This window comes from Haemaphysalis longicornis, unplaced genomic scaffold (assembly GCF_048455015.1).
Source record: "Haemaphysalis longicornis isolate Haplotype H1 unplaced genomic scaffold, Haemaphysalis longicornis Haplotype H1 scaffold_9, whole genome shotgun sequence".
NCBI lineage: Eukaryota > Metazoa > Arthropoda > Arachnida > Ixodida > Ixodidae > Haemaphysalis > Haemaphysalis longicornis.
The window spans coordinates 88,287,608-88,310,777 of NW_027526460.1; the positions used below are offsets into that span (position 1 = coordinate 88,287,608).

Here is a 23,170-nt window from a genome sequence, read left to right on the forward strand (position 1 = left end):
TAGCATCTATGCCCTACGACGTCCATGCCGTCCAAGGATTCCAGGACGGTGGTGTGGGGGACAGAGTCGAACGCCGAGCTCATGTCAAATATGACGAGGTAGGCCACTTCCTCGTCGTGGCGTGTCTGCTCCAGCATGAACACGACGTCCTCCAGTGAGTCCGCAGTGCAGCGCAGATGGGCATGCTGGCGTCCATCTACGAAAGTCCCACTGAGCCGCCGCAGCGCCCCCCTTCTCGAGACACTCACCACCACCTGGCACCGGGCGAGATCTTCGCACCAGCACCACGCTCCTGGGGATTCGTAGCAAGCGGTCAACACCAACCCAGACTATCCATCCGGAGGTTGCTTCCCTGCTGCAGGACGAGACGGCCGGCCTCGTGCAGCTCTACACAGACAGCTCCGTGCAACCGTCCATGGGCAAAGATGGAGCCACCTGCACGTCCATGGAGCCACCAGTCGAGCGTGCTGCCTGCCCTTCCCCGCCTCCTCCACCCATGCAGAGCTGGCCGGGCTGCATTTTGCTGCAGACCTGCTCCTGGAGAAGGGAAACCAGATTCAGGGGGCCTTCATCCTCACCGACTCCCGGCCCGCTCTCTTGCGACTGCGAGTGGCGGACCAGCCATCGAGCTCCAGCGGCTACGTGGAGCGGTCGCTGGCGGCGAAACTTTACCTGGTGGAGTCCCGCGGTTGTGACCTGCGGCTCTACTGGTTGCCATCTCGTGTCGACATCACCGGCAATGAGGTGGCTGATGCCCTGGCCAGAGGTGCTGCTCGCCAGGAGGGGGTCCCTGCCTCCCGCGACCTGAGACCCTTCGACGCCGCTCAACCCATCCTGGCGCGGGAGGTGGAGACGATGCACCCACACCCCAGAGTTATCACCGGCCAAGCTCCACAGGTCCTGCCTGGGCGCATCAGCAGGGACACCCGCTCCAGACTCTTCCGCATGCGGCTCGATTTCTGCAATGTGGCAGCCCGCTTGCAGGGACAAGGCTGCCGGTCGTCGCCAACATGTGATGACTGCCCAGAGCCCGAGACCTTGGAGCACATGTTCTGCTCTTGCCGCCAGCACGATGCCCCGAGAGCAGAGCTTCGGGCCGCACTCCAGCTTCTAGGGCTGCCCAGCCCGAGACGCCGATGGACCTGCTTTTCGCGACAGGCCCGAACTCCATCCGGCGGGAAGCCTTCCGACTTGTCCTGGCCTTCCTCAAGGAGACCGACCTCATCAAACGGCTGTATCCCAATGCCTGCTGGCCAGCCTTTCGCACTCCTTATGTTTTCATTCCTCTCGCTATTTCTCTGTCCCCATTTGTTCCCTCCTTTCCCTTTCATCTCCCTCTCCCCTTCCCCCGGACTGGGTTGTATGCTGGTGAACTACAAAATGAGTTCAAAACATCTCGTCCACTCCTTTTCCACTTTCTAAATTTCAATAAATCACTCACACTCTCCGCTGAGTTCAATAATATCCCCAGTCCTTCTCTCTTCATTTCCTTCTCAACCGAAACACTTACCCCTCCACCACCACCACTAAAGACCCGGGTTCGAATTCAATGCGAATTAACATGTGCGTTTACTGTGGTCACGGCCATTTCTGTACCGGATAACTGCGCAGCCACGGCGCCGAAATCTGAAACAACCCGTCAGAACAAAGGCGCGACTTCAACTGGAGTTGAACGAAAACTTGACACCCTAACGACGATTATCACGGAGTCAGCAGTAGTTTTAGGAAAGGAGAGGAGCTGATAAAATGTCCCCAAAAAACAAAGGAACTTGCAAAAACGCAGGAAAATGGAAGTTGTAAGAACGGTAGAATAATGAGAAATGGAATACGTTTTGCGGGCGCCAGGGTAGCGGAGGGTGCCTCGATACTTTACTCTTTACTCACCCTGGTTTCGGTTTCGGTTTGGGCTTATATTATAAGTACCTTACTAAATTTTTTCAGAGATATCAATAAAACATTTTTTATGCCTATAAAAATGTACATCACTTGGTTATTTCAATCAGCTACAGATGGTTTTGTTGTAAATTTTGTTTTTAATAGTTTTTAGCTTGGTACTGGCTCCTACGAGAGGATATTGAGCTTTAGGAGATACTTAATGTGGATTTAAGGAAAAATTAACCTGTATGTTTCTACATAACAAAACAAATATGGAAATACCGGGGTTTCTACGACTGTTTCATTCATTTGGCTCAACCATCTCGCCGTTGTGCCCCCAACTTGCTACGAGCATTCATAGGCGGCAACCATGTGCCTCATCTTGATATTTTGATGTGTAGCGTGTGCTGGAAATATCCGACACATTCTGGCTTCAATGAAAAGCGACGCAGCAGTAAGTACAACTTGTTGAATCAGTAGTTGAATCAGTTTATATCGCACATTCTCAACGAACCTGAGCCGTTGGATAGCTTCGCCCCCGCCCAGGACTCGGGTGTCACCGTTTCGTCATTGAGAGCTAGGCCTAGTGGGCGAAGCGACTGAAATAATGTATTTTTGGCACCAGCCGACAAACGGTTGACGATTGTACGACTTGATGCGCATTTCTTTGAGAAAGCTGGCAGAGGTGTCCGCGTGACGGCCTGTTTACAGGCTGCGAGTTTGCTGCGCAGTGCGCACGGGCCAGCGGTAGCGCACATCTCCGATTGCATGTCATGGGTCGAAGTTGGTGAACGCCTGTTGCCTTTTGACAACTCGGCTGCTCGTCGCCGCAATGTTCGCTGAACACCAGTTGGACTTCTGCCGCAAGTATTCGCGCCTTTAGCGAAGCTGGCTCGTGGTGTGTGATTTGCGTGGAAACCTTTTGCGAGGGCGTCTTTTGATGGTGACGCCTCTCCGAACATGTTGCTGCATGTCACCAGCGCTCGGTTGCCGTGCGTGTTTTAAAGAGAATTTATCGTCTTCTTTTTAGCTTTAACCGAAGAAGAATGCTGCCTGCGATGTAAGTGTTAAAGAACGAGTGTTTGACGAATTACTTGGCGTAGGCGATGAGTCCATCGGTGACAGCTTTCAGCCGTCTCTGGAAAGTAGCGCGCCGAACAAAGAAAGAAATGCGAGAAGGGACGAGCGACAGAAAAGCGAAGTTTTTCAACCGCCTCGTGCGCTTCAACACCCGCATTCGTGGGCAAACAATTTATCTTCGACGAGCATCCGCTTTTATCTGTCATTAACCCCCGCGGACGCTAAGGGCCTTTAATTTTTGCCCTCGGCTTCAGCCTTGTGACTCAATATCAGGGTGTGAGAGATATTTTGCGTCGAAGGGGGTTGTTTTATATTTTATCTCTACTAGGGGAAGGATTTTTGCAGTTAACATTTATCCAACGAGCGAAATAATCTTATTGTATCGTACAAGGCGGTAAATTTGTTTCCGTCTGATGGCTGTAGCATACGGTTTATTAGGCAATGAAAACTAACTGTTTGGATTCATTGACTTCAGCAGCAGTCAATGTGCTAGCCATGTGTCAGTCGCACTTTTTACTTTCTATTAATCTGTCAGCACTGAACAATCTGCACAACAGCCGTCAGGATGTTCTCTGCCTCCAGATTGACCCAGCATGTAGTTGTGCAGGAACTTGGGTACTTGAGCTTGGCTATATGAACTTAAGTAGCCAGCACAGGTCAAAGACTTAGTGGAGGCCATTCCTTTGACCACCTGCTTGAGGGCATGTTGTGAAGCAAAAAATGTCAAGAAACTGTATGAGCCTCGTGCGACAGCGCTGAGTTATTTTACTCGCACGTTTCCAGCTTTCGCAGCTGTTTGACACCTTGCTGTCGTATTGGGCGGCTATGGTATTGCAGCTTTAACTTCTCCTTTTTTCTTTTTTTTTTTCTTGGAGCTGTTGGAATACTGTTTTCTTTTGCAATTACGCACACACAAAAAGGTGATCAATACAGGGCTGTAGGTGGGTAGCCAGGTATAACTTACTGGCCAGCCTCAGTGCCGTAGGAGGGCATTTTAGTACTGTCAAATTATTTGAGCTGGCAATTGCTGGTTGCATCATTAGTTTGTTGCGCTTTAACTATACAATTTTCATGAAATATGGTGCGAGGGTGAAAAAACCAGTTGTCAAAGTTAGCCTGTTCCGTAAAGAAAAGTGTTATTGCCGATATCTCAGCACCGCAGCCCCTTTTTTTTTTTCTTCTAAAAGTTGTATCCCTGGCGTTCTGCCCATTAAAAAAGGGTTGAGCATCGCTAAAATATCGCAATGAAATGAGACTTGATAAAATATCGCAATCCCCCTTCCAAGGCCAGTTATTGTAGCACTCGTCGCTTCTCTATCGATAAGTGTTGCCTGAAAAACCTTTGTGCCATCTGCCTTAAGAGTTCTATGTACGTAAAGGCTTGGCACCTGTTAACTTCATGTTTTGTAAACATGAAATGTCATAAATAAAAACAGCATGGGGCGTTTTTTGTTGTTTTGTCAACTGTGTCCGTCGGCCTCAGTCATCCGTGACCCTTTCTCAATGCCTCTTTCCCCCACCTTAGGGTACTATCAGGTGTGGTCTCAGCTTGAGTCACCTTTACATTTTTTTCAACACCCCGGCAGCCATGGTCAACCAAATGCTGTCTGTGTCAAGCCCTGGTGGCCAAGAGCACTTTGATGCATAAGTCTTTCCTGCGATGCCCTCCCCCCAAATGCATGCAGAACCACTGTCAACTGTTGTTTCCCTTTTAATGAGCACGACTTGTCAGTACGCTCGGTTTACGCCAGGTAGTGGTTTGAATTTGAGCAGGTGGATGGATCGTTGAGTGTGTGTTCTAGAACAGGTGTGGGGCTGAATCACATGGTCAGTTTTTTTGAGGCAACGCATTTGCAGAGAACGGCTCCTTCACGGTGCAGTGCTGTTGCAGAGTGGGCAAAGTTATCCTCAAACCAGTTTCTGTGGTGTGAAAGTTTTGCTGGCACAGCACTAGGGAGCATTGCACCCATCAAAATGGGGCTTGTTGGGCTGTTTTATTTCTCCCTGGGCACTTGCATGTGAGCGTCAGCTTTTGCCGGGATGGCAGTTAACTGGACAAAGCATGTTTTAGTGAGGCACGTTGAACGTGTCCTGTGCATTTTTTTCCTTGGTATTTTAACATGCCATGCACTTTATGAGAATGTGGGTTAGTGGGTAGATCAGCTGGAACAAGGAATGCCATCCCTGCTATTTGAAAGGGGTAATAATGTGGGAACTTCATGCATAATTTTTTTATTTTTCGTTTCACCTTTCTTTTTATGCGTAATTCATAGCTGTACAGTATCTTGATTTGGCTTTTCAGTGATCTGATAGCAGACCTGTCACTGCCACCATAAACCAGCCAATAAATAATAGGCTGATTCATTGCGAGCTGCGTCATGTGTGGCTACCACAGTGAAGAAGTTACAATCGTGCGCGCAAATGCCATACATCGGGCAATGGGCGGCAATGACAGTCGCCGCGCTTCTGTGTTGTCTCTTGCATGTGCTGTTCATCCGTGGCTTAGACAAAGAGCTTCCAGCACCAGGTAAGCCTAAGATGGGACACAAGGACTCGCCGCCAAGTCTTTCGAGCATGCGTTAAACTTCTATAAAGCGCGAGACGCATGGACGACTGGTGCATGCAATTCGCATGGGACTGATCGTTACGATTGATTGTTAGGACCGGTTTTGGCGTCGTTCGCTGGTCGGAGGAAGCTCGCGATGTGCGACTGGCAAGCCAGATGCAGTTGTGCCATCGTTGCGATCATCGTGCGGCCACAGCCAATGAGAACCCGATGGTGTCATCACTGAGAAAGTTTCTTTCAAAGCCCCGAGGAGGTGCCAGTGGCAATTCTGAGGATTTTGTGTGGAGCAGCTCTCCGCCGCTGCCGACCCGAACGCTCCGCCTGGTAGACACGTTGCCAGCGGTTCCTACAGCATGGACCTGTGGAATCATGGGTGCTAAATGTTCACTTCAAGTTGAGAAATGTTTTCTTTTCCTGCTCGGATTTCTCTTGCACAGATCTAAATCGGACTGAGTGCGCCTAAACAGGGAGGCAACCACGGAGCAAAAACTGGGCACCGCCGATGCATCGCACACGTGCATCGGACCGCGTGTCTCAAATTCACACATACGACCTAGTTGTGGCGACAGTTGTAACGATCAGTCGCATGCCAATCGCATGCTGTAGTCGTGCATGTGTCTTGCGCTTAGAAAGGAAATAATACGTGGCAAGCAGCATTGCAGAAAAAAAGCCATGCCCCTTCTCTCTGCGTCATTGTGACATGGGTCTTGTTCATAGCGAATTTCTTCATGATCTGTTCTGCTACCCATTTGCTGTGAAACGAGGGAAGCAGTCTGATTTGAGCAGTTTTTGTCTAAACAGTTGCAGATTCTCTGGCAAGGCTTTGTTTCCGTGTGATAATGCGGGAAGTGACCCCTGTGGCAGAGCATTGGCGTAAAGGAATGTGCTGCTTGTTTTTGGAATGGGTAAATAATGTGTGGAATGAGTCTGAGAAAAACTGTTGCCCTCTCCTCTGATAAGGGCCACCGGACCTCCATTCAGTGATTGTCGTTCCCTCCTCTCCAGATCCAACCCAAGCATGTGTTGCTTTTGAAGCCCTTATCTTCTCTGGGTTTAGATAGCAGAGCCGAAGCACAATAAAATGTTTGGCTTGAGTATTCGCGGAAAACTCTGTGCGATTTGGTTGATGCTAATTGGTGTGCTGTGAGTGTGCTGCAGTTTCTTGAGGACTCTGTGAAATGCGGATGACGTCGATTGCACTGAAGTGGTGCTGACTTGTGTACCCCTTGAGATTTGGTCGGTTAATTGTGTAAGTGTTGACACGTGTGCTGCTTAAGTTTACTTTTGTGTGTTTGAATTGTCAACACAGTTCTTGTGCTGTTGTGTTGTTTCTTAACATTGGAAACGTTTGAGCGGCACATGTGAGCTTCATGAAGGATGTGGTTGGACGTTGGTGATTTAGTTCTTTGTGTTTGGCTCTTGCCCAAGTTTCCTTCAGAGTTTAAGTGCAACATGGCGGGGTTTTCCAAACGTGATTTGAGGAGTAAATGTGTGTACTCCAAGTTAGATTTGGTGGCGAGGAGGACAATTTGACATGCTTTTCTAATCTGACCGTTCTAAGCATGGTGCTTGTAAGTCCGTACTGCAAGCTCTCTTCTGAGGAACTTGCCTAAATGAAAGCAGACTGAGGAAACTCGTATATAGTTGCAGACCCGAGCTGCGTTCCAAAAGGAGCACCAAAAGTGTAGTGCGTTTCAACTTCCCTTCTTATTGAAGCCATTGCACGAACTTGCTTTTCCCGTTTGTGGGGCCATCGCTCCAGTGTACTCCGACGACAGTGTGGAGGCGTGCTCAATTAAAGTGGCGCCTCCCCCTTCCCCCTTGCTGGTGCCCCGTGCAGGCGACAGGCGTACAGGGCTGCAGCGGCCGTGCTTGGATGGAGGCAGCGCTTGGCTCGAGCGGCGAGTACTGCCTGGCGCAGCACAAATAAGGGGCCTGCTGTGGGGTGCCGCCCTATGGGGTAAGGGCTGACCGCTAGGGGCAGTGTGTGTGTGTGCTGTGCGATGTCCGTGCCGGCCATGAGGCAGAAGGCAGCAGCAGGAGCCATGCGGCCGGGGCCCTCCGAGATCGGCTTCAAGAACATGCGCTTCCTCATCACCGACCGGCCCACCGACGCCACGGTGCCCACGTTCCTCGAGGTCAGCCTTCCTTCTCTGCCGTTATTCCTCCCTCCTCCTTTGACCCGGTGCGGTGGCTAAGGTGTCGTGCAGCAAATTTACTGATGTTTCGGCTAGTGGACTTTCCTTCCAAGTCCTTGAAGGCAGGTGCACTTGCCAAAACGCGCGTAAACTTCGTTGTCACTATGGTGCCCCTCGTAGCCCAGGTGTAGCTTCGGTGCGTTAAACCCTTAAATTTGGAATTTTTATTTCATTCCTTGGTATTTTCAGATCAGTGTTAAGGCACACATTTCTAAGACTTCGTTCGGTAACTTTCTCAGCATAAAATGAACAATTATCCTGCAATGCATGAGCGAAAGCTTGCTTTGGGTTTGTAACGTGCTGAATTGTTTCAGTTGTTGAACTTGACATACTTGAAATGGGGGACAGATGCCTTGGAAGCTGTTCAGCTGCTTTTATGCTTGCCGCTAAAAATGTGTAACATGACGTTAGGTTGGGCCTTGTGCTAGTGTTGTTGCATCTTTGTTGAAGAGATGATTATCGCGGAAGCCTGCAAGTATTTTAGACGGTTGAGCATTTTGTTCAGCATTTAGCAAGAGCGTCTTTTATCTTTGCGTGAGCCGTGTGTTTGCCAAAGGGTTTTTGCCTGAGTTGCATTGGTGCCCTCTGTTCTCCCAGGAATTCAAGAAGCGGAATGTGAAGGATGTCGTCAGGGTTTGCGAGGCCACCTACCAGAAGGATGTCCTTGAGAAGGAGGGCATTAATGTGTGGGTAAGGAGCTGTGTTTATATCCCTATTATCCTGACGTTTTTTTTCTTAATCACCATTTTGCCACAGTGCTTCAAAAGAGTGAAGAAGTTGCATACATGAAAGTTCATGCATGCCGTAAAGTTCCGAAAAAACGCTCACCCAAAGTACAATGATATCAAGTGAAACATACGGGATGGGCAAACTTTCGGGTCAGGTGCGGAAAACTACAGAAAAGTGGCCGCACCGCCAACCGAAACTACAGAGATGTCAAGAAAAATTCGAGGCTGGCAAACTTTCAGGTCAAGTGCGGAAAGGACAAATAAGTGACCGCATCAACACATGAATAGATGATTTGCATTAATTTTGGCAACGCTAAGGTCAGGAACGAGAGCAGACAAGCCATCACTGAGGGCAGCCAGCTCTGCCAGAACGGAAAGAAGGGGTGCCTCTGTAACGTGCATGCATGATCTGGTTAATTGACGGTGCAGTGGGGCAAAAAAGGTGCCCTTATGCTGAAACATCTCGGTGGGAATTCCCTCTGCCTGTCTGTTACAGCATTTGTACGTAGACTTAATCAGACGATGCGGTGTTGAGGACCAGTCTGTCGTCTCCGGCGCCAACTCGCCTTGCATCATGCGAGTCTGAGAAGGTCTGCGATAATTTCAGTGAAGAGCCAACAAGAGCACCTATACTTTCGCGTGTTGATTTAACATTTCTGTGATTCCTGTTTACCCAAGGAAATGGAGCGTTCCACCGAATTGGCAAGTAATTTAAAAATGTTAGTTTTATTAGGAAAAGCTCAGCTGTTTATAAAAACAAGGCCATTTACATGTGGTGCGGTGGATAGCAACTGTTGGAGGGTACTGGAAGTCGGTTTTACGTTGATTTCACCGAGCTTTGCCGTGCCAGCATAAGCGTGCCGTACTTCAGTTGTGTAGAGCTACTCTGCAGACAAGGAAGGTTTGCTTTTCAGTGTTGCCAATTGATCAGGCAGCAGCTTCTTTATGCTGAGCCAATAAAGGTAGTGTTGGGGCGTTTTTTGGCGCATTGTGAATTTATATTTATAATGTATGAATGAAAACGGTACGAAAATGAACACTGTGGTTTTTCTTTTCACAATACGTGTGGCTTAGGTGCATTGCAAGCTGGCAGTTAGTCTGGTTGAGATGCTACTACTGCCAGGATTCATTGGAATGACCTCTTGTATTTATGCCGCCTTTTCCCCGTTGCTCTTCTCCCCTCCCCCCTTGGTCATCAGGACTGGCAGTTTGACGACGGTTCCCCACCGCCGGCACGCATAGTGGACGAGTGGTTTCAATTGCTCAGGACTCGCTTCAAGGAGGACCCCGACTGCTGCATAGCTGTGCACTGCGTCGCCGGCCTGGGGAGGTGGGCAAGGCCCCTCTCTCTCCTTCTTTCACCCTCTCTCGTGCATTTTGGGTTGTTCGTAACCTCATGGGAGTGGGACGGGGAGGGGGGTGGGGGTACTTCATTATTCATTATTTTCTAACCCCCATATTCTCACATATGCATGTTTGTTGTATTTTACCATCCTCATGAATGTGCGGTCATATTGTGCCTGTGTAATCTAAGGTTGAAGTTGTTTAGCACACTAAGCCATTCCTTTGCTGTCAAACGTTTAGCGTGAGAGCGCCAGTTGACCCACCTTGTGAAATTGCGTCTGCCGGAGTGTGAAGCCCGTCACTCAAGGTTGCAGAGCGAAAGAAGGTCACACGAGCAAGAGCATTGTTAGACACCCAAGGGCTTTGGGCATGCTGTGCACCACGGTGCTCTAAGCAAGGTCACAGGGCAAAAGAATGCTTTGTAAGAAGGCATTGCTTGGCAAAGTGTTGGGAATGCAAGGCACAGCAGCTGCTGTATGTGCTAACGGTGGGAGTGATCGCTGCACAAGATGGACAGAGGACAGTACGGAAAGGATGTTTTCTGGAAGGAGCCTCGCTTATGTAATATGACCTCATGTTTGTAGGGCATATTGCCTCTTATAGGGAGGATTGAGGGGGGTTTAGGCCAAAGGAATCTAAGGTTTTGGGGTAAAGGAGCTACCTAGTTTAATGTAGGATTCGTGTAAAAAAAAATTGGCCCAGCTTGCACTAGTGGTGCAGCGCTGGAGAAACAGCAGAGCTGGTGACCCCTCTTCCTTGATGGAGATCCCTTCTGCTGCACCTCACATGGCTTTCCAAACTTGCTGCTGAAAGTTCTCCATGACTGGCAGGCCCGGATAGTTCGAAGTTTTTCACATATCTCCCAAAGTGGACCGCGTCAGCACTCGCTAAAACCCGTGGCAACTGGCATCACCAACTCGCCATCTGTGCTGGTCTTCACTTCAGGCGCAAACGCACGTGAACTGGCGAGGAGCACGCGAGAGAAATCACTCCACGAACATTGGGCACAGTGTTCTCGAAGGCCGAGCTGGCCGGCGCTCGGGCCGAGTTTTCTGGTAATGCTTGACGGCAGCACTAAAGGCTCAAACAGCTCTGCTGTTGAAAAAGTTTGTCGAACTAGAGTGTATTAGCATTGGGGCATAGTGTATTAGCATTAGCATAGAGTGTATTAACTGGCGAGTAAAGCTTTACCATAAATGCAGCTTAAAATGTTGTACGCAGCGCTGACTCGGAGGATATGGGTGAAATTTTTGAAGCGAGTGTCCGCAAAATTTGCCAACACCAGCCCGAATGATCAGACTTTGTTCCTTAACAATGATGTTTCGGACGGGACAGAAGTCGTAAGTTATTTGGAAGAAGCTTGGGAATGTAGCCATAAATCAGTCTGACAAGTTTGATGGGAACCAACGCTATTTTAGTGCAGACGAAAAAAATGCTGTTAGAATGAGCGACTCCTCGTGTGTTGATCGCGGGGATCGAAAATCTTTTATTGAATCGGGTAAATTTGGCATAGTTGTAAACTGCGAAGGTTTCTAACCAGCTGTCCATATTTACCTGCATCTGTTTTGTGTGCTCAGTCCCCTAATGTTTGCGTTCGTTTTTCTTTCCAGGGCACCTGTTTTGGTTGCTTTAGCACTTATTGAATTAGGCATGACATATGAAGATGCTGTGGAGCTTATAAGGCAGTAAGTGGCTACCCGCCTTTTCTCAGCTATGTGTCTTGTCTGTTGCACCGTAAAGAAGCCAAAAGCTTCTTTTTGTTGTTGTTAGTTTTTTAGCATGCACGAACACTTAATATGGCACCTAAATTAGGTGCTGCATGGGCTCTTGCGAGGACCTTTCACAGCCAGAAAATTAATTACTTTGTACTGTGTGGTATGTCAGCCACACACAATATGTTTGGTAAGGTGATAAACATCTTTTACATTATATCCATAGAGGTAACATTGACCTGTTTGCAAGTTGCAAGGAGTTGTCAGAGGTTCGTCAGAGCTGTCAGAGGTTCGTAAGAAGGCAGCTGCTTTCTATAAGTTAACACAAGTTAACATCATTGTCGTTTTCCATAAAACTCTGCCTTCGGCGGCATTTACATAATACGGGTGCATTCATTGTGCTTTCATCTTGAGAGAGAGCTCATTTTGTGAGGATGATGCGGTAACTTGATTTCTATCTTTTTCTCAGTGCAAATACAACAGCTTCGTTATTTTAATGGCCATGTTAAATAGGTAGCTTTAACTGGGCTTAGTTTCGACTGGCTGCCACAGTTCTGCTTGGTCGTGTTTACGGCTACTACAGCAGCAAGCAGCTGGCAATGCAGGCGAATGAGGGACATGTCTGCCATCCTAGTTGGTTGCTTGTTTACATGTTTAGATAACTTCTGATACACAAAGGAAGGACGATGATAGGCCAATAACCCAAGCATAGATTGGAAAGTGAACACAAGTGCTTGAAGTTGGAGCAATTTGAGGGACAAGGTGTTCAGTTGGAACACGAGGTGTGTGGAGGCGAAGCTGCAGGTGGAATCTCGCAGGTAGCGAAGTGAGCTAAGGCAATGAAAACACCTAGTGGGCGCCAAGAACCAGTTGAGGGGATGGGCTTGCAAATGGGGAGGGAAGTTTCGGATATGCGCCCCGCAAGAGCTGCTTGACATCTTGGTCCTGCATGGGTGTTGTACTCTAGTACTGCTTTTGAGAGGTATGGCAATGGAAGTTACCGTTGTGCCGTATCACCGTAACCGGCTTTTCCTCGGCATGGTGCAAAGTCAGATACTGCAAGTACTTTAAGACAAAAGCAGATGAAAAAGAAAAACTGGGGAACTCTATCTTGTTGCCACTGTATTTAAAGTCAAACGTGACGAGACAAGCAGGTGGTCTTACGCATAGCGCAGTCTTTATCAAATGTTGCGCACATTGGCGTCACGATATGGTTGCTTGGGTGGAGTGATGCACAATGTTTTTTTTTTTTCCCCGGTGCCAACCAGCCCACTAATCGTAGAATGGCACATTAGACGGTCGATAGCAGCGTAAATATTTACAGCCTTGTTTATTCGTGTCAATTTCTGTTTCGATTGCACCAACACTGAGGCGGCCCCGTGCTTGTATGCTGCATGTCCACTGAGGTGGTGTGCACCTCAAAACCGTGACGTGGACACACATCAAAATAGTGCGCGCGCTAACCATAGCCAGTGTGCTGTCCACGTCTGCAGTTTGGGGCCAGGAGAAGCAGAGGGCATCACGCCGACGCTGATTGCGAAGGGTATCCGTTCTGAGCTTTCTCGTGCGTGCAAAGGCTAAAAGGGATTTGAAATATGTTGCACTGAACGGTTATTGTTGACACTTGCTGCGAGATATCTCCATACACAAAGGAAGCGTTTCACATAGTTATCCCAGCTTCGAAATTTCGTGTCAGTACTCTGATGTGATTGACTTGAAGCTGCCTGCTGTTGAAGTGATTAGTTAGTCTGTTGTGACGGCCACGTAGAAAACGCTTTGGCCGTATCTTCAGTGCGAACGTGTCCCCTTGCCCCCATTGCTTGCAGGAAGCGACGCGGGGCGATCAACGCCAAGCAGCTTTCTTACCTGGAGAAGTACCGTCCCAAGTCGCGGCTGAGGCTGCGCAATGGGCACCGACAGTGCACCGTGCAGTGAAGAAGAAACCACCCTCCGCGACGGCAACAACGCTTCTTCGGGCCGCTTGTGTTTCTCTCGACGTTGCGGCACCGCAACGCAGGGAACGTCCTCCTCCTCCTCCTCCTTGGACTCCAGCGTCCAAAGTCGTTTTACGTTTTCTTTTCGAACCGAGAGGCAGCGTTTTGAGTGGCACCATTGATACACACACACCCCTCTTTTTTTTCCCCCTGTTGTGTACAGTACCTTGCTCAGCTAGAATGTTTCATAGCACATCTCAATAGGGGGAAACGAGCTGAGCGGTATACACCACCGAGCAGGCTGCGTCTTGTCACCCAAACCGTAACAGAAAGCACCGGTGCAATGTTTGCTCCCCTTTTCTCCAAGGATGAATTTTTGTCTTCTTTTAACCTCCCCGCTGCCGCGATGGTGGCTAGTTTTTGTTTCGTGTTACTTTTTTTTTTTTGTTAGTCTGAAGTCGGTCGCGTAAAACAAGTCTACGTGCAAAGATGAAGGTTGGGCGTGCACACGTTCGGACTGTTCTCCTTTCTCTCTCTCTTTTTCTTTTTTTTTTTTTTTTTTTTTTGAGAATGTAGCAGTGGTCCCTTTGTTGCATTGTTTCCCTCCCCTTCCCCACGCTACGCTATAGGTAAAAAAAAAGACAAAAAACATGGAAAAAGCGTGAAGCCCTAGAATGTGTCAAGTTTGGAGCTAGTGCGTGTGCATGTGTGTGTGTGTATGCCCTGCGTTTTTTACCGGAGAGTTTTTGTCACCGTGCGTGGATTTAGCTGCAGCCTTTATTGTGTTTGTTGCTACCCCCCACCCCACTGCTTCTCCTGTCATTTTTTTTTAATTTTGCGCTTAGAAGAGGGGTCCTCAAGGCCTCTCCTTAAGGCCTCCGCTTTTCGGTTTTTTTTTTAATACTCTTCCTAGTCTTAGTCTACCCCTTCCATCTTTTTTAGGCAAGTTCTTTAGTATGCACTGGCTGTCTATGTATAGGCAAAGAAAGCTGTTTGTGAGGCTTATGCTGTTTATTTTCGTACCGCATTAGCGCATGATAGAATTGTCTTGTCGTCGAATGGAACAAAGGTCATGTAAGGCCAGCCGGCATGTTTTTGTTTTGTCGATTTAGCTCCTTTTTTTATATCTTTGTTTGCGTAACCAAACCAAACTGTATAGCAGTATTGCGAGAGTCCCGATGAACTCGGCACTTTTCTAAATTTGGGCGTTTTGTGGCGATTAGCGTTGAGGAAAGGCACCCCTGTGTGATGTTTGATGCTTTTTTAGCGCTGTGCCCCATGAATTATTTATTGTGAGGGGAAAGACTTGCTCGAAAGCACCCTGCCCTGACAACACGAATGCCACCCACCCCTCATTGTTTTCTCCATTCTTCGCAGTCTTTAGTTAGCTCAACGGAGGCCCTTCCTGTTTTAATTTTCCCGCTCTCCCGACGTGACTACTCAGGTGTGCTGGCTAGTCGTGCTTTTCGTCGGAAGGTCGTCTGCCATGGGGACTGTGGATGTGTTGATGTAGCAGCGATACTTGTAAAATATGTTGTTTACATATCCATCTGGATTGTGCCCTTGTGGAAAGACAAAACAAAACGGAAACTAACAACTCATGGTGTTTCAAGAGCGACGATAAAAAGTCTTTTCTGATAAAACTGCCCCGTTGTGGATTTCTTTTTGTCTGCACTGTGGTCTCCTGCATGCTGAGCAAGACAATGCAGATGCGAAGGCGTCTTTGTATTGAGCAGTAATAGTTGGAAGTTTGCCTTCCAATGGGGAAAAGTGCATCGGCTGTAGGTGGACTGCAGCAGCATCAATTTTATTCATAGTTCGAAACAGTTCAAAGTTATCTTAGAGCATTCAAAGTTGCCACGAGGCTAAAGAGCCTTAAAGCGGAGTGAATCCGCAGTAGGTTGAATGTCAGAGTTCTTAAGCGTCACGATTAGGGAAAAACAAACTGCCCATCTTCTCCCATTGCTGCTTTCTGATATCTTGGGTGCCAACAAGCTCATTTTGCCTAAATCGTATTGCTGAGAGATTTTGAACTGATAGAGGCAACTGAAGTAGCCAGGCCGGCCACATTAGTCTTTGCATATTGGGGGATTTCATGCGAGCTTGTTAACAGAGGCTGTTTAGGCTGGTGGTTGGGCCTGTGAATGTGTGCAGAAAAGCCTTGCCAAGCTGACATCGCGAACGCTGGCACTGCTGTAGCTTTGCCTCGCTGTACTTGGGAAGGGGGGGGGGGGTTGTGCTGCTCCCTGTCAGGGGCGCAATACAACTTGCAAGTGCAACTTTGGAAACTCATCTTGGGGTAACTCGCTCTATCGCTCAATGCGACGAATGGTGCAGTCTTGACGGTACAAAGAATAATTCCGAAATGAAAGAAGCCGAGAAGCAATGACGTTGATAATCAACCTCTAAATTAGTGTCCCACATGCCAAACCACACAACGTCACCAGCGAAATAGTTCAAAAAGTTTGAGCAAACGCTCGTCCCATGGTGCCATCCGCTACTCTTGGAGCTTCGCTGAAGAGCTGGTGGGCAAGCATGCATTGTACAAACTTTAACGACTGAGTGTTCATCACCCTTTGGAGGGCTAACAACAACACCTTGCAGAAAATATGACCTGGCATAACCACGCAGCGATTGTGGACCACGTATAAACCCAGCTGTACCAATAATAAGCTAGGTTTGGCTGCCAGCTACACGGATTGCTTGGTCTTCCCGCCACTAGTGTGAAGCTGCCCCAGTTTTTTTTTTTTTTTTTTTTTTTTATATGCTGTACTGATTATAAGTCTCCGATGATACCTGTATATATGTGGAGTTTTTGTGATGAACGGCACTTGATGGAGCCAAAGGCGTGGTGCCACCTAGGGTGCTCACTTGAACTTTCTGGAGAATGTAGGTGCAAACTTCAAACGCTCCAAAGGCAGTTTTAAATTCTGGGCTAAACTGTATATAATAGCGGACGGAACGGAGCAGCAAGTGGTGAAAGGATGTAGTTTCTTCGGTATTAATTGCGCAGAAATTTGTGTGGAGCAGCAAAACATGCAGCTTTCAAGCAGGTAACATTGCCTAACAATTGCCCGCATTGCATTCTTCTGCCATTTAGTTCACCTGTGGGTCAAACTTCAAAGTTGCAAGTGTACCTTCGGAAGGATAGGGGGACGTCACTTTGCCTGTTTTGTATTTCGTTTTCTATTACCTCCTTCATGGACCTAGTAGAATTGTAGCCAGACTGCCCCCCTCTTCAACTGTGGATAGGCTGTTTAAGAGGGAGACTGTCTAGGTAGTTACAAATTTTCAAACAAATGAAACTGTTCAAGCAGCGTATATACAAGGTGGCTGCAAGAGGTAAGTTAAGTAGCCGTTTACAATGAAGCCTTGGGAGGCCACTGGCAAAGGTGCAACAGCAGCAACGAAAGGCCAGACCACGGAGGCCCCTACGTCACGGCATGGCTACAGTGGCTAGAATTGGGCACTGATAGCACGGCTTATGTGATGGCCAATGGTTGGCAGGTGCAGATGGAGCAGGCAACAGGGAAACGAGTAAAGGTGGAAGTGAAGTGACCGGTGTACCTAAAATACCGGAAAAAAAGGCAACCGCCTAAAATGGTATTTCCGGCTTCACTAGACGGGTTGTGTGGGCCTCTCCTAAGCTTTCTTTGGCTCATTCAGTCTAGTGTGTCAGTCTATACCTCATGGAACACAACTTTGGAAGCATTGTATTGTGGCTTCCCCAAGCGATATCAACTGCTACATCACTTGTGTGCCATGCTGGCTCTATGAAACTACCATAAGTACAGATTCGTTGCATCTCAGTATGGGGCTCTGAGTGACCTTCAGACTGGCCCCATACCCACTCTAGGGGATTGATTGGCCAAGGACGATGAGCGTTGCTGTCAGTGGCAGGGACAATAGTTGAACGCAGAGTGAGCGGTGTCGGATGGAGGAAGAAAGACACGAATAAGGAGCTGTGTTTGTGTCTTCCTTCCTGTTGTGTATTCGTCTGTTTGTTTTCCAGTTATGGCATACCAACTCGTTCAAGCCTCCACGCTTACAAGTTGACATAATCAATCCCCCTTAACGGCTGTATGGGAATCATCTGAGTATGCCGACGTATGCATTTCCTAAACCACACGGAACACTGCTTCCGATGAACGCTTAAGTCTGCTTATGTGGTTGATGATAATGATAATAACTTCATTTTGCCCAAAACTGGGTGAAAGGAGAAAGGGGAAATGGGAGCCTACCTAATTCCTCCCCCTCAGATGGCGGCCTGCAGCCCTTAGGCACGAGCGGCATCCTCGGCCAATTGGACGACCTTGACCTGTATTTCGGGGTCGGAGCTAAGCAAACGGGTCTACCACTGCTCCACACTGGTAATTCGTAAGCGTGCTCGTATAGTTAGTGGCTGAGCATCACAAGCCCAAATTATGTGAGTGAGTGTGGCTCGCTTGATTGCGGTAAGCATTGTGGCTTTATGGCTTCCCTGTGATACCTTATTGCGGCATCATGTATATGTCGTTCTGCTTTCAGAAAGCTGCCATAATTTATTCATAGCTTCTCAGTCCTGAGTTCTGAATGGTTTTCGCAATGGTCCCATGCAGACCAAACAGGATTTGGCAAATTATGATTACTGCTGCAGTCACACGGCCAGTTTACATATTCCCATTTGGCTGCAACGTCGGCATACTCACACAATTCCTATACGGCCGTTAAGGGGGATTGGCTGGGGAAGATGACAGCTGCCGTCCCAGGCTCACGGCCAAGTCTCCGATTACCATTCCCGTCATGCTTTCGCATGCAAACCATGTAAGCAAACTTATTTAAAGGAGCCATGAAGAGAAAATACAACTTCGTTTAATTTGAAAGAACTAGGATTCAGTATCTCACTCAGCTCCATTACAGCCACAGAAGATGTTTTTTAGCGAAAAAAAAAAGCAAGTATTTAAAAACTTTCAAGTTTTGCGCCACAGTGATGTGTTATGAGCGAGAATGACGTCATACGGGCCAACAATAAAACAATTTTCAGTGCGTTAACTGCACGTTAGCATTCAAGTGATGCGGTCAAACGGAACTAGAGGCCCTCTTACAGACGTCTAGTCATGTCATTGCGACAGGTCAGTTAGGCGGCCGCCAATCGCACAAACAGGGTTCCGTGACGTCGTAGGAAAGTTGAGGGAAATTGGCTAGGGGGTCGCGACTGCTTCACATGTTTTATTTAATATCTCCGTTATTTGTTCGAAGATTGCGATGATATTGGTATCGATGTTATCGGGACTAAGCAGTGTTTCTAATAAACCCAACTTGTGTTTTGTCTTCATGGCTCCTTTAAGTGCCATCAGTAATTGTTTTTCACATTGAAAATTTTAGGTCTTGTATTTGAGTGGAAAGCAATAGCCAAACACAAATAATTCATTTTGCCCACAGCCCCTCAGCAAATGCTAAACAGTCATTTTAGGGGCTTAGGTATGAACTAGATTATTGCTGCATCAATTTAACCGGTTCAACAATATGCGCTAAATACAAAACAAAGAAAAACTGCCCCCCTTCCCCCCCCCCCCCTTTTTTTGCCAGAGTACAGGTGGCCAGTGCTCTTTGCAGTCGGCTGTAGCGTCTGGCGACTGTTTTGACAAACCGGACAAACCACCGTGCCTATTGTGCCTGTGTGTCCATTGTAGCACATTGCTACTACCTACCAAAATTACACTCACATTTTCACGCATGGATCGGTGATGGATACATCATGTGCCGTAGGAATATGGATCCCGTCAACCCGCAAAAAAGTTACCGCAAAACTAGGTCACAAAACTTTGTCGATGGTCACTGAACTTACTGCTCTGCGGGCTGCATTGCAACACATTTTAACTGCTCCAATTGAGGCATGGGCAATCTTGACCGACTCTTGAGCAGCCCTTCAGCACCTGATGGTGCTTCCAGAAGAGCAGCTTGCTCAAGAAATTAATGACCTGCACACGCAGGCAATTAATAGCCACCATGCCGTTGTTCTGCAATGGTTTCCATCTCACTGCGGTGTGGCTGACAACAATGAAGCCGACAGAGCTGCTGCATCCGTGCATTTCAGCACAATTATTACTGCAGTGCATTTAACAAGGCGAAACGGAGTGACTGTGGTGTCATTGGTTGCCAAGAGCTCTTAGTGATTTCTGTGGGCTGACCCAAGACCTATGTGCCATTGCACACGATAGACCCACAGCGCCGATTTTGGATACCAAGTGGTCTGTGCAAGTGAGATGGAGCTGTCCTGCATTGCATCAGGCTCAATGTGACTTACACTAAGCATTTTCTTTAAACTTCGCCAGGCTTCCTCACCTCTGTGCCCTACCCGTACAGTTCGCGAGGACCTGAAACACATTCTTTGCTCATGTCCTCGCTACAAACTCCAGACGAATACGTTCCCCCATCCTATCCGGCTTTACCTTTTGAACGGCCAGAACTCCCTGCTTTGCCGATTTTGCGGAGAACCTGGAACGCTACGCTATATGGTCAGAGGGTGTGACCAATCCCCACTGATTCCCCCCAACCTGCAACTTCGTACTGCTGAGCTTAGGGAGAGCGCCTTGGTGAGCACCGGCCTGGACTACCAGCTTCAGCTGGCTCAAAGGGCTGCCCATGTTGCCCGCACTCATGGCATTCTGGACTGAGGACGCCTCCTTCAAGCTTCAGTACAATCCCCTCTGTTGATTTAAATAACGTTTATTCTCTCTCTCTTGATTGTACCCCGCTAAGCTTTCTCTGGGCCTGCCCGTGTCCGCCCAAATCTCTTCGAAGCATCTTCTTGGGCCCTGGCTTACGACAGGCATGGCAAGCCGCACAACAAAGTCGCTTTTAACGTTCCTCTGGAGCACTGGACTTGACAGTGAGCTATGGACTCTCAGACAAATGACTATATTATATCGTCTGATCGTGTGTGTGCTTTTCGTGTGTGTCTGTGTGTTTGAGTATTCACGTGGAAGTGAGTATATATATTTTCACACCTTCACCCCATTTGGTGAAACAGCAAGGTGTTCCTCTCTCTCTTGGCAGGTCTTTATGATGATGATGATGGTGATGTTCCTTCGTAATGGCACATACCCAGTCAAGTGGCTGAGGGGTGAGATAGAGAATAAACTTATTTATTACGAGCATCATGTGGGGTCCTCAGTCCAGGCCGCAGTGCACTTCATTGAACATTTTAGGTAGTGTGAAAGCATTTTTAATTCAAAGTAAAGATAGCACAAAACAAAATCGAAGAAAACTGTGTTCTGCTGGATTTCTTTTTTTTTTTTTTTCTTACGATATGCTACAAGCAAGTCATCGGCCCAGTTTTTGTGGATGCAGTATTACGTCCCCAGCCAATACCTGGTGACATTACACTAAAATTACCGTGATGGTTCAAAGATTCAGGGCAAATTTCTCTTTCGAGGGTAATCGGTAAGACCGAAAGTTCATAGTAAGTGACGACAGACATGCGACAGACGGGCGGGTGGGGTGAATATCATTCTTGTTGGCTACACTTGGCCGATGTGTGGCCCTTACAGGCGTAGGCAAAGTCGGAGCCACATCCACATGGGCAAAGCGTGCTGCAACTCGAAGCGTGGTTGGAGTCCTGTAACCGTGTCTTAACCACATTTTCGATATTGTAAGCGCCGAAAAGACTACAGGATGGCGGAATTTGTTCAAAAGAACATTGAGAGCTTCATCCCTGAGCTGGAGCAAATGGAAAGGGTTGGCCTCGCCACAAGAGACCAAGTCAGGCAAGTGACGTTTGACGCACTGGGCCAATCCGGGCTTGCATTTTATATTGCTGCGTATTTTACCTCATTGACACTCTGCTTATTTCATTCGCAGAGAGATTCTCAGGCGCAGAAAGCGATTCGAGTATCGCCTTCGTCGAAGAAAGCGGACCAAAGAAGACTACTTGACATACATTCAGGTGCGCGTTTCTTGCCAAGCCGACTGCTACTGCTCGCGGAAGTTTTTTGTTTGTTTGTTTGTAATGTACAGGCGTCCACAGAATAAACCGGACCAAGCGAGCGGCGCGCGATAGCTATCGGTGCGACACCTTCCGGCCCAGCGCCTGCTGTCGAGATAGCGGAGAGCGCATGCGTGTCCCTCCCTATAGTTTGTGCATGTCAGTTTCCTTGACTGCGGCTGCAGCACTCCGTTCCTCTCGAATGCGACGCGCGGCGGCGCCTTGCGCGGCGGCGCCTTGCGCGGCTCGCCTACCGAGCGGGCGTGATGCTTGGCAGCAGCCGGCAGCGTGCGCCATGTGCTGATGCCGCGTAACTGTGCGTTCATCTGAGAATGTATGTTCGGCGCTCTTTTTATCATTTTAATGACTGCAACGCAAACTGGCGTTGAAGAAAGGCTGCGATAAAGATTCACACATGACTAAAACAGTGCTGGTCGTTATGCGACGAACACAGTTGATAGCAAGAACTGAATACAGCGAAGGTTTATTCGCTTCGGAACAAAAAAAAAACATCGGTGATTGTCCGAGTGGTTCCCCTCATTAATTGTGTGTGAAGTTTCCGTCGTTTTTGATAACTTCACGAATGCGTCGGGGGAGCGACTCATAAAGCGACTTTATGATTTCGGGACGGGGGCGCAGGCGTCCCCATTCATCTTCCACTGCCTGCCACAACTCGTCCGCCGTGCGACCGCAGTCATTTCGTTTGCCGAGATTCATCTTCATAATCCCCGACACATTTTCTATCGGATTTAGGTCTGCCCCGCACGGAGGCCACCGCAGCTGTCGCACCGCGTGGTCCTCGAGCAGTGAGCTCACGGCTCTTGCTGTGAATACAGGGGTTCGGTCCTGTTGCAGGATGAAGCACCCGTCCAGGACGTAGGGGAGCAGACTTGTTGAAATGATGTTACAGTACTGGGAAGCATTGAATGGCCCAGAAATTCTGACGAGGGGTCCCAGGCCGTCCGCACTCATTGCGCCCCATACGCTGACGGAGCACCTCCCACTGGAAAGGACGCTTTGGATGTAGCCGGGCTGGTATCTAAATACCATCGGGCTAAATACAGAAATACATTCAGGAAAGATATCTCCGAGGAAAGATATCTTCGAAGATGTTCGGAGGGTATACTAGATAAATCAATGAAATGACATTCGCCGTGTTTGATAGTTTACATCGATTGAAATTACTGGCACATTTTTTTATCGGGAGGCTGCACCCCCATTGCCACGTAGGCGAACAGTATCCTGTATAAAACTATGCATCAATTTCATCCTCTTTCCACATCAGGAATTACAAAAGCCCCGTTAGCCGGTGCGGGTTACCTGAAGTGTTTCGTAAAAGAACAGCGACAAGAAATGCTTAACAAACGGTGCTTATAAAACTACGATTAAAACGTTTCAAATGAACCCACTGAATAAAATTTACAGGGACATTATATATCGGTTGCTCCGAAATATAGTTATTAACAGGTAGTTATGCATTGCTAGACTTAACAATTACGCTTAGCGTTGCACTCGGGACCCCCGAAGGAATGCTCACCAATTCTCACATTAAACCGTGCTCCCGATTTGACCTCTTACACATTAAATTGAGAACGACTCAGCGTGCAATGGAGCGGAAAATGACAGGTGTAACATTAAAGGAACAAGAAGAGAGCGGAGTGGGTCAGGGAACAAACACGTGTTAAGGACATATTAGTAGAGATTAAGAAAAAGAAATGGGCGTGGGCAGGGCATATAATGCGAAGGCAAGATAACCGCCGGTCATTA

At 48.1% G+C, this 23,170-nt stretch overlaps 2 protein-coding genes across 5 annotated transcripts in view; both read left to right on the forward strand.

Annotated features, from left to right (window-relative positions):
• The first annotated feature begins 2,173 nt into the window (after positions 1-2,173).
• On the forward strand, positions 2,174-15,080 carry Prl-1 (protein-tyrosine phosphatase 4A family member PRL-1). 4 transcript variants are annotated; one of them, XM_077684187.1, is made up of 7 exons: positions 2,193-2,329; positions 5,462-5,482; positions 7,362-7,659; positions 8,317-8,409; positions 9,647-9,777; positions 11,402-11,476; positions 13,330-15,080. In XM_077684187.1, the coding sequence occupies exons 3-7, from the start codon at positions 7,525-7,527 to the stop codon at positions 13,436-13,438; spliced, it is 543 nt and encodes a 180-aa protein (XP_077540313.1). In that variant the 5' UTR covers positions 2,193-2,329; positions 5,462-5,482; positions 7,362-7,524; the 3' UTR covers positions 13,439-15,080. The 4 variants fall into 4 exon arrangements, with proteins under 4 accessions (XP_077540315.1, XP_077540313.1, XP_077540314.1 ...); XM_077684188.1 differs by lacking the exon at positions 2,193-2,329 and adding an exon at positions 2,571-2,773; XM_077684190.1 differs by lacking the exon at positions 2,193-2,329 and adding an exon at positions 2,571-2,742.
• Positions 15,081-20,951: 5,871 nt separating this feature from the next.
• The window catches only part of LOC144153694 (U3 small nucleolar RNA-associated protein 6 homolog), a 52,082-nt gene continuing 49,863 nt past the window's right edge, over positions 20,952-23,170 (forward strand). The window contains exons 1-2 of the mRNA XM_077685371.1: positions 20,952-21,189; positions 21,284-21,364. Of these exons, the coding sequence (XP_077541497.1) occupies positions 21,094-21,189; positions 21,284-21,364 (177 nt within the window). The 5' untranslated portion in view covers positions 20,952-21,093. The remainder of the gene's footprint in view (positions 21,190-21,283; positions 21,365-23,170) is intronic.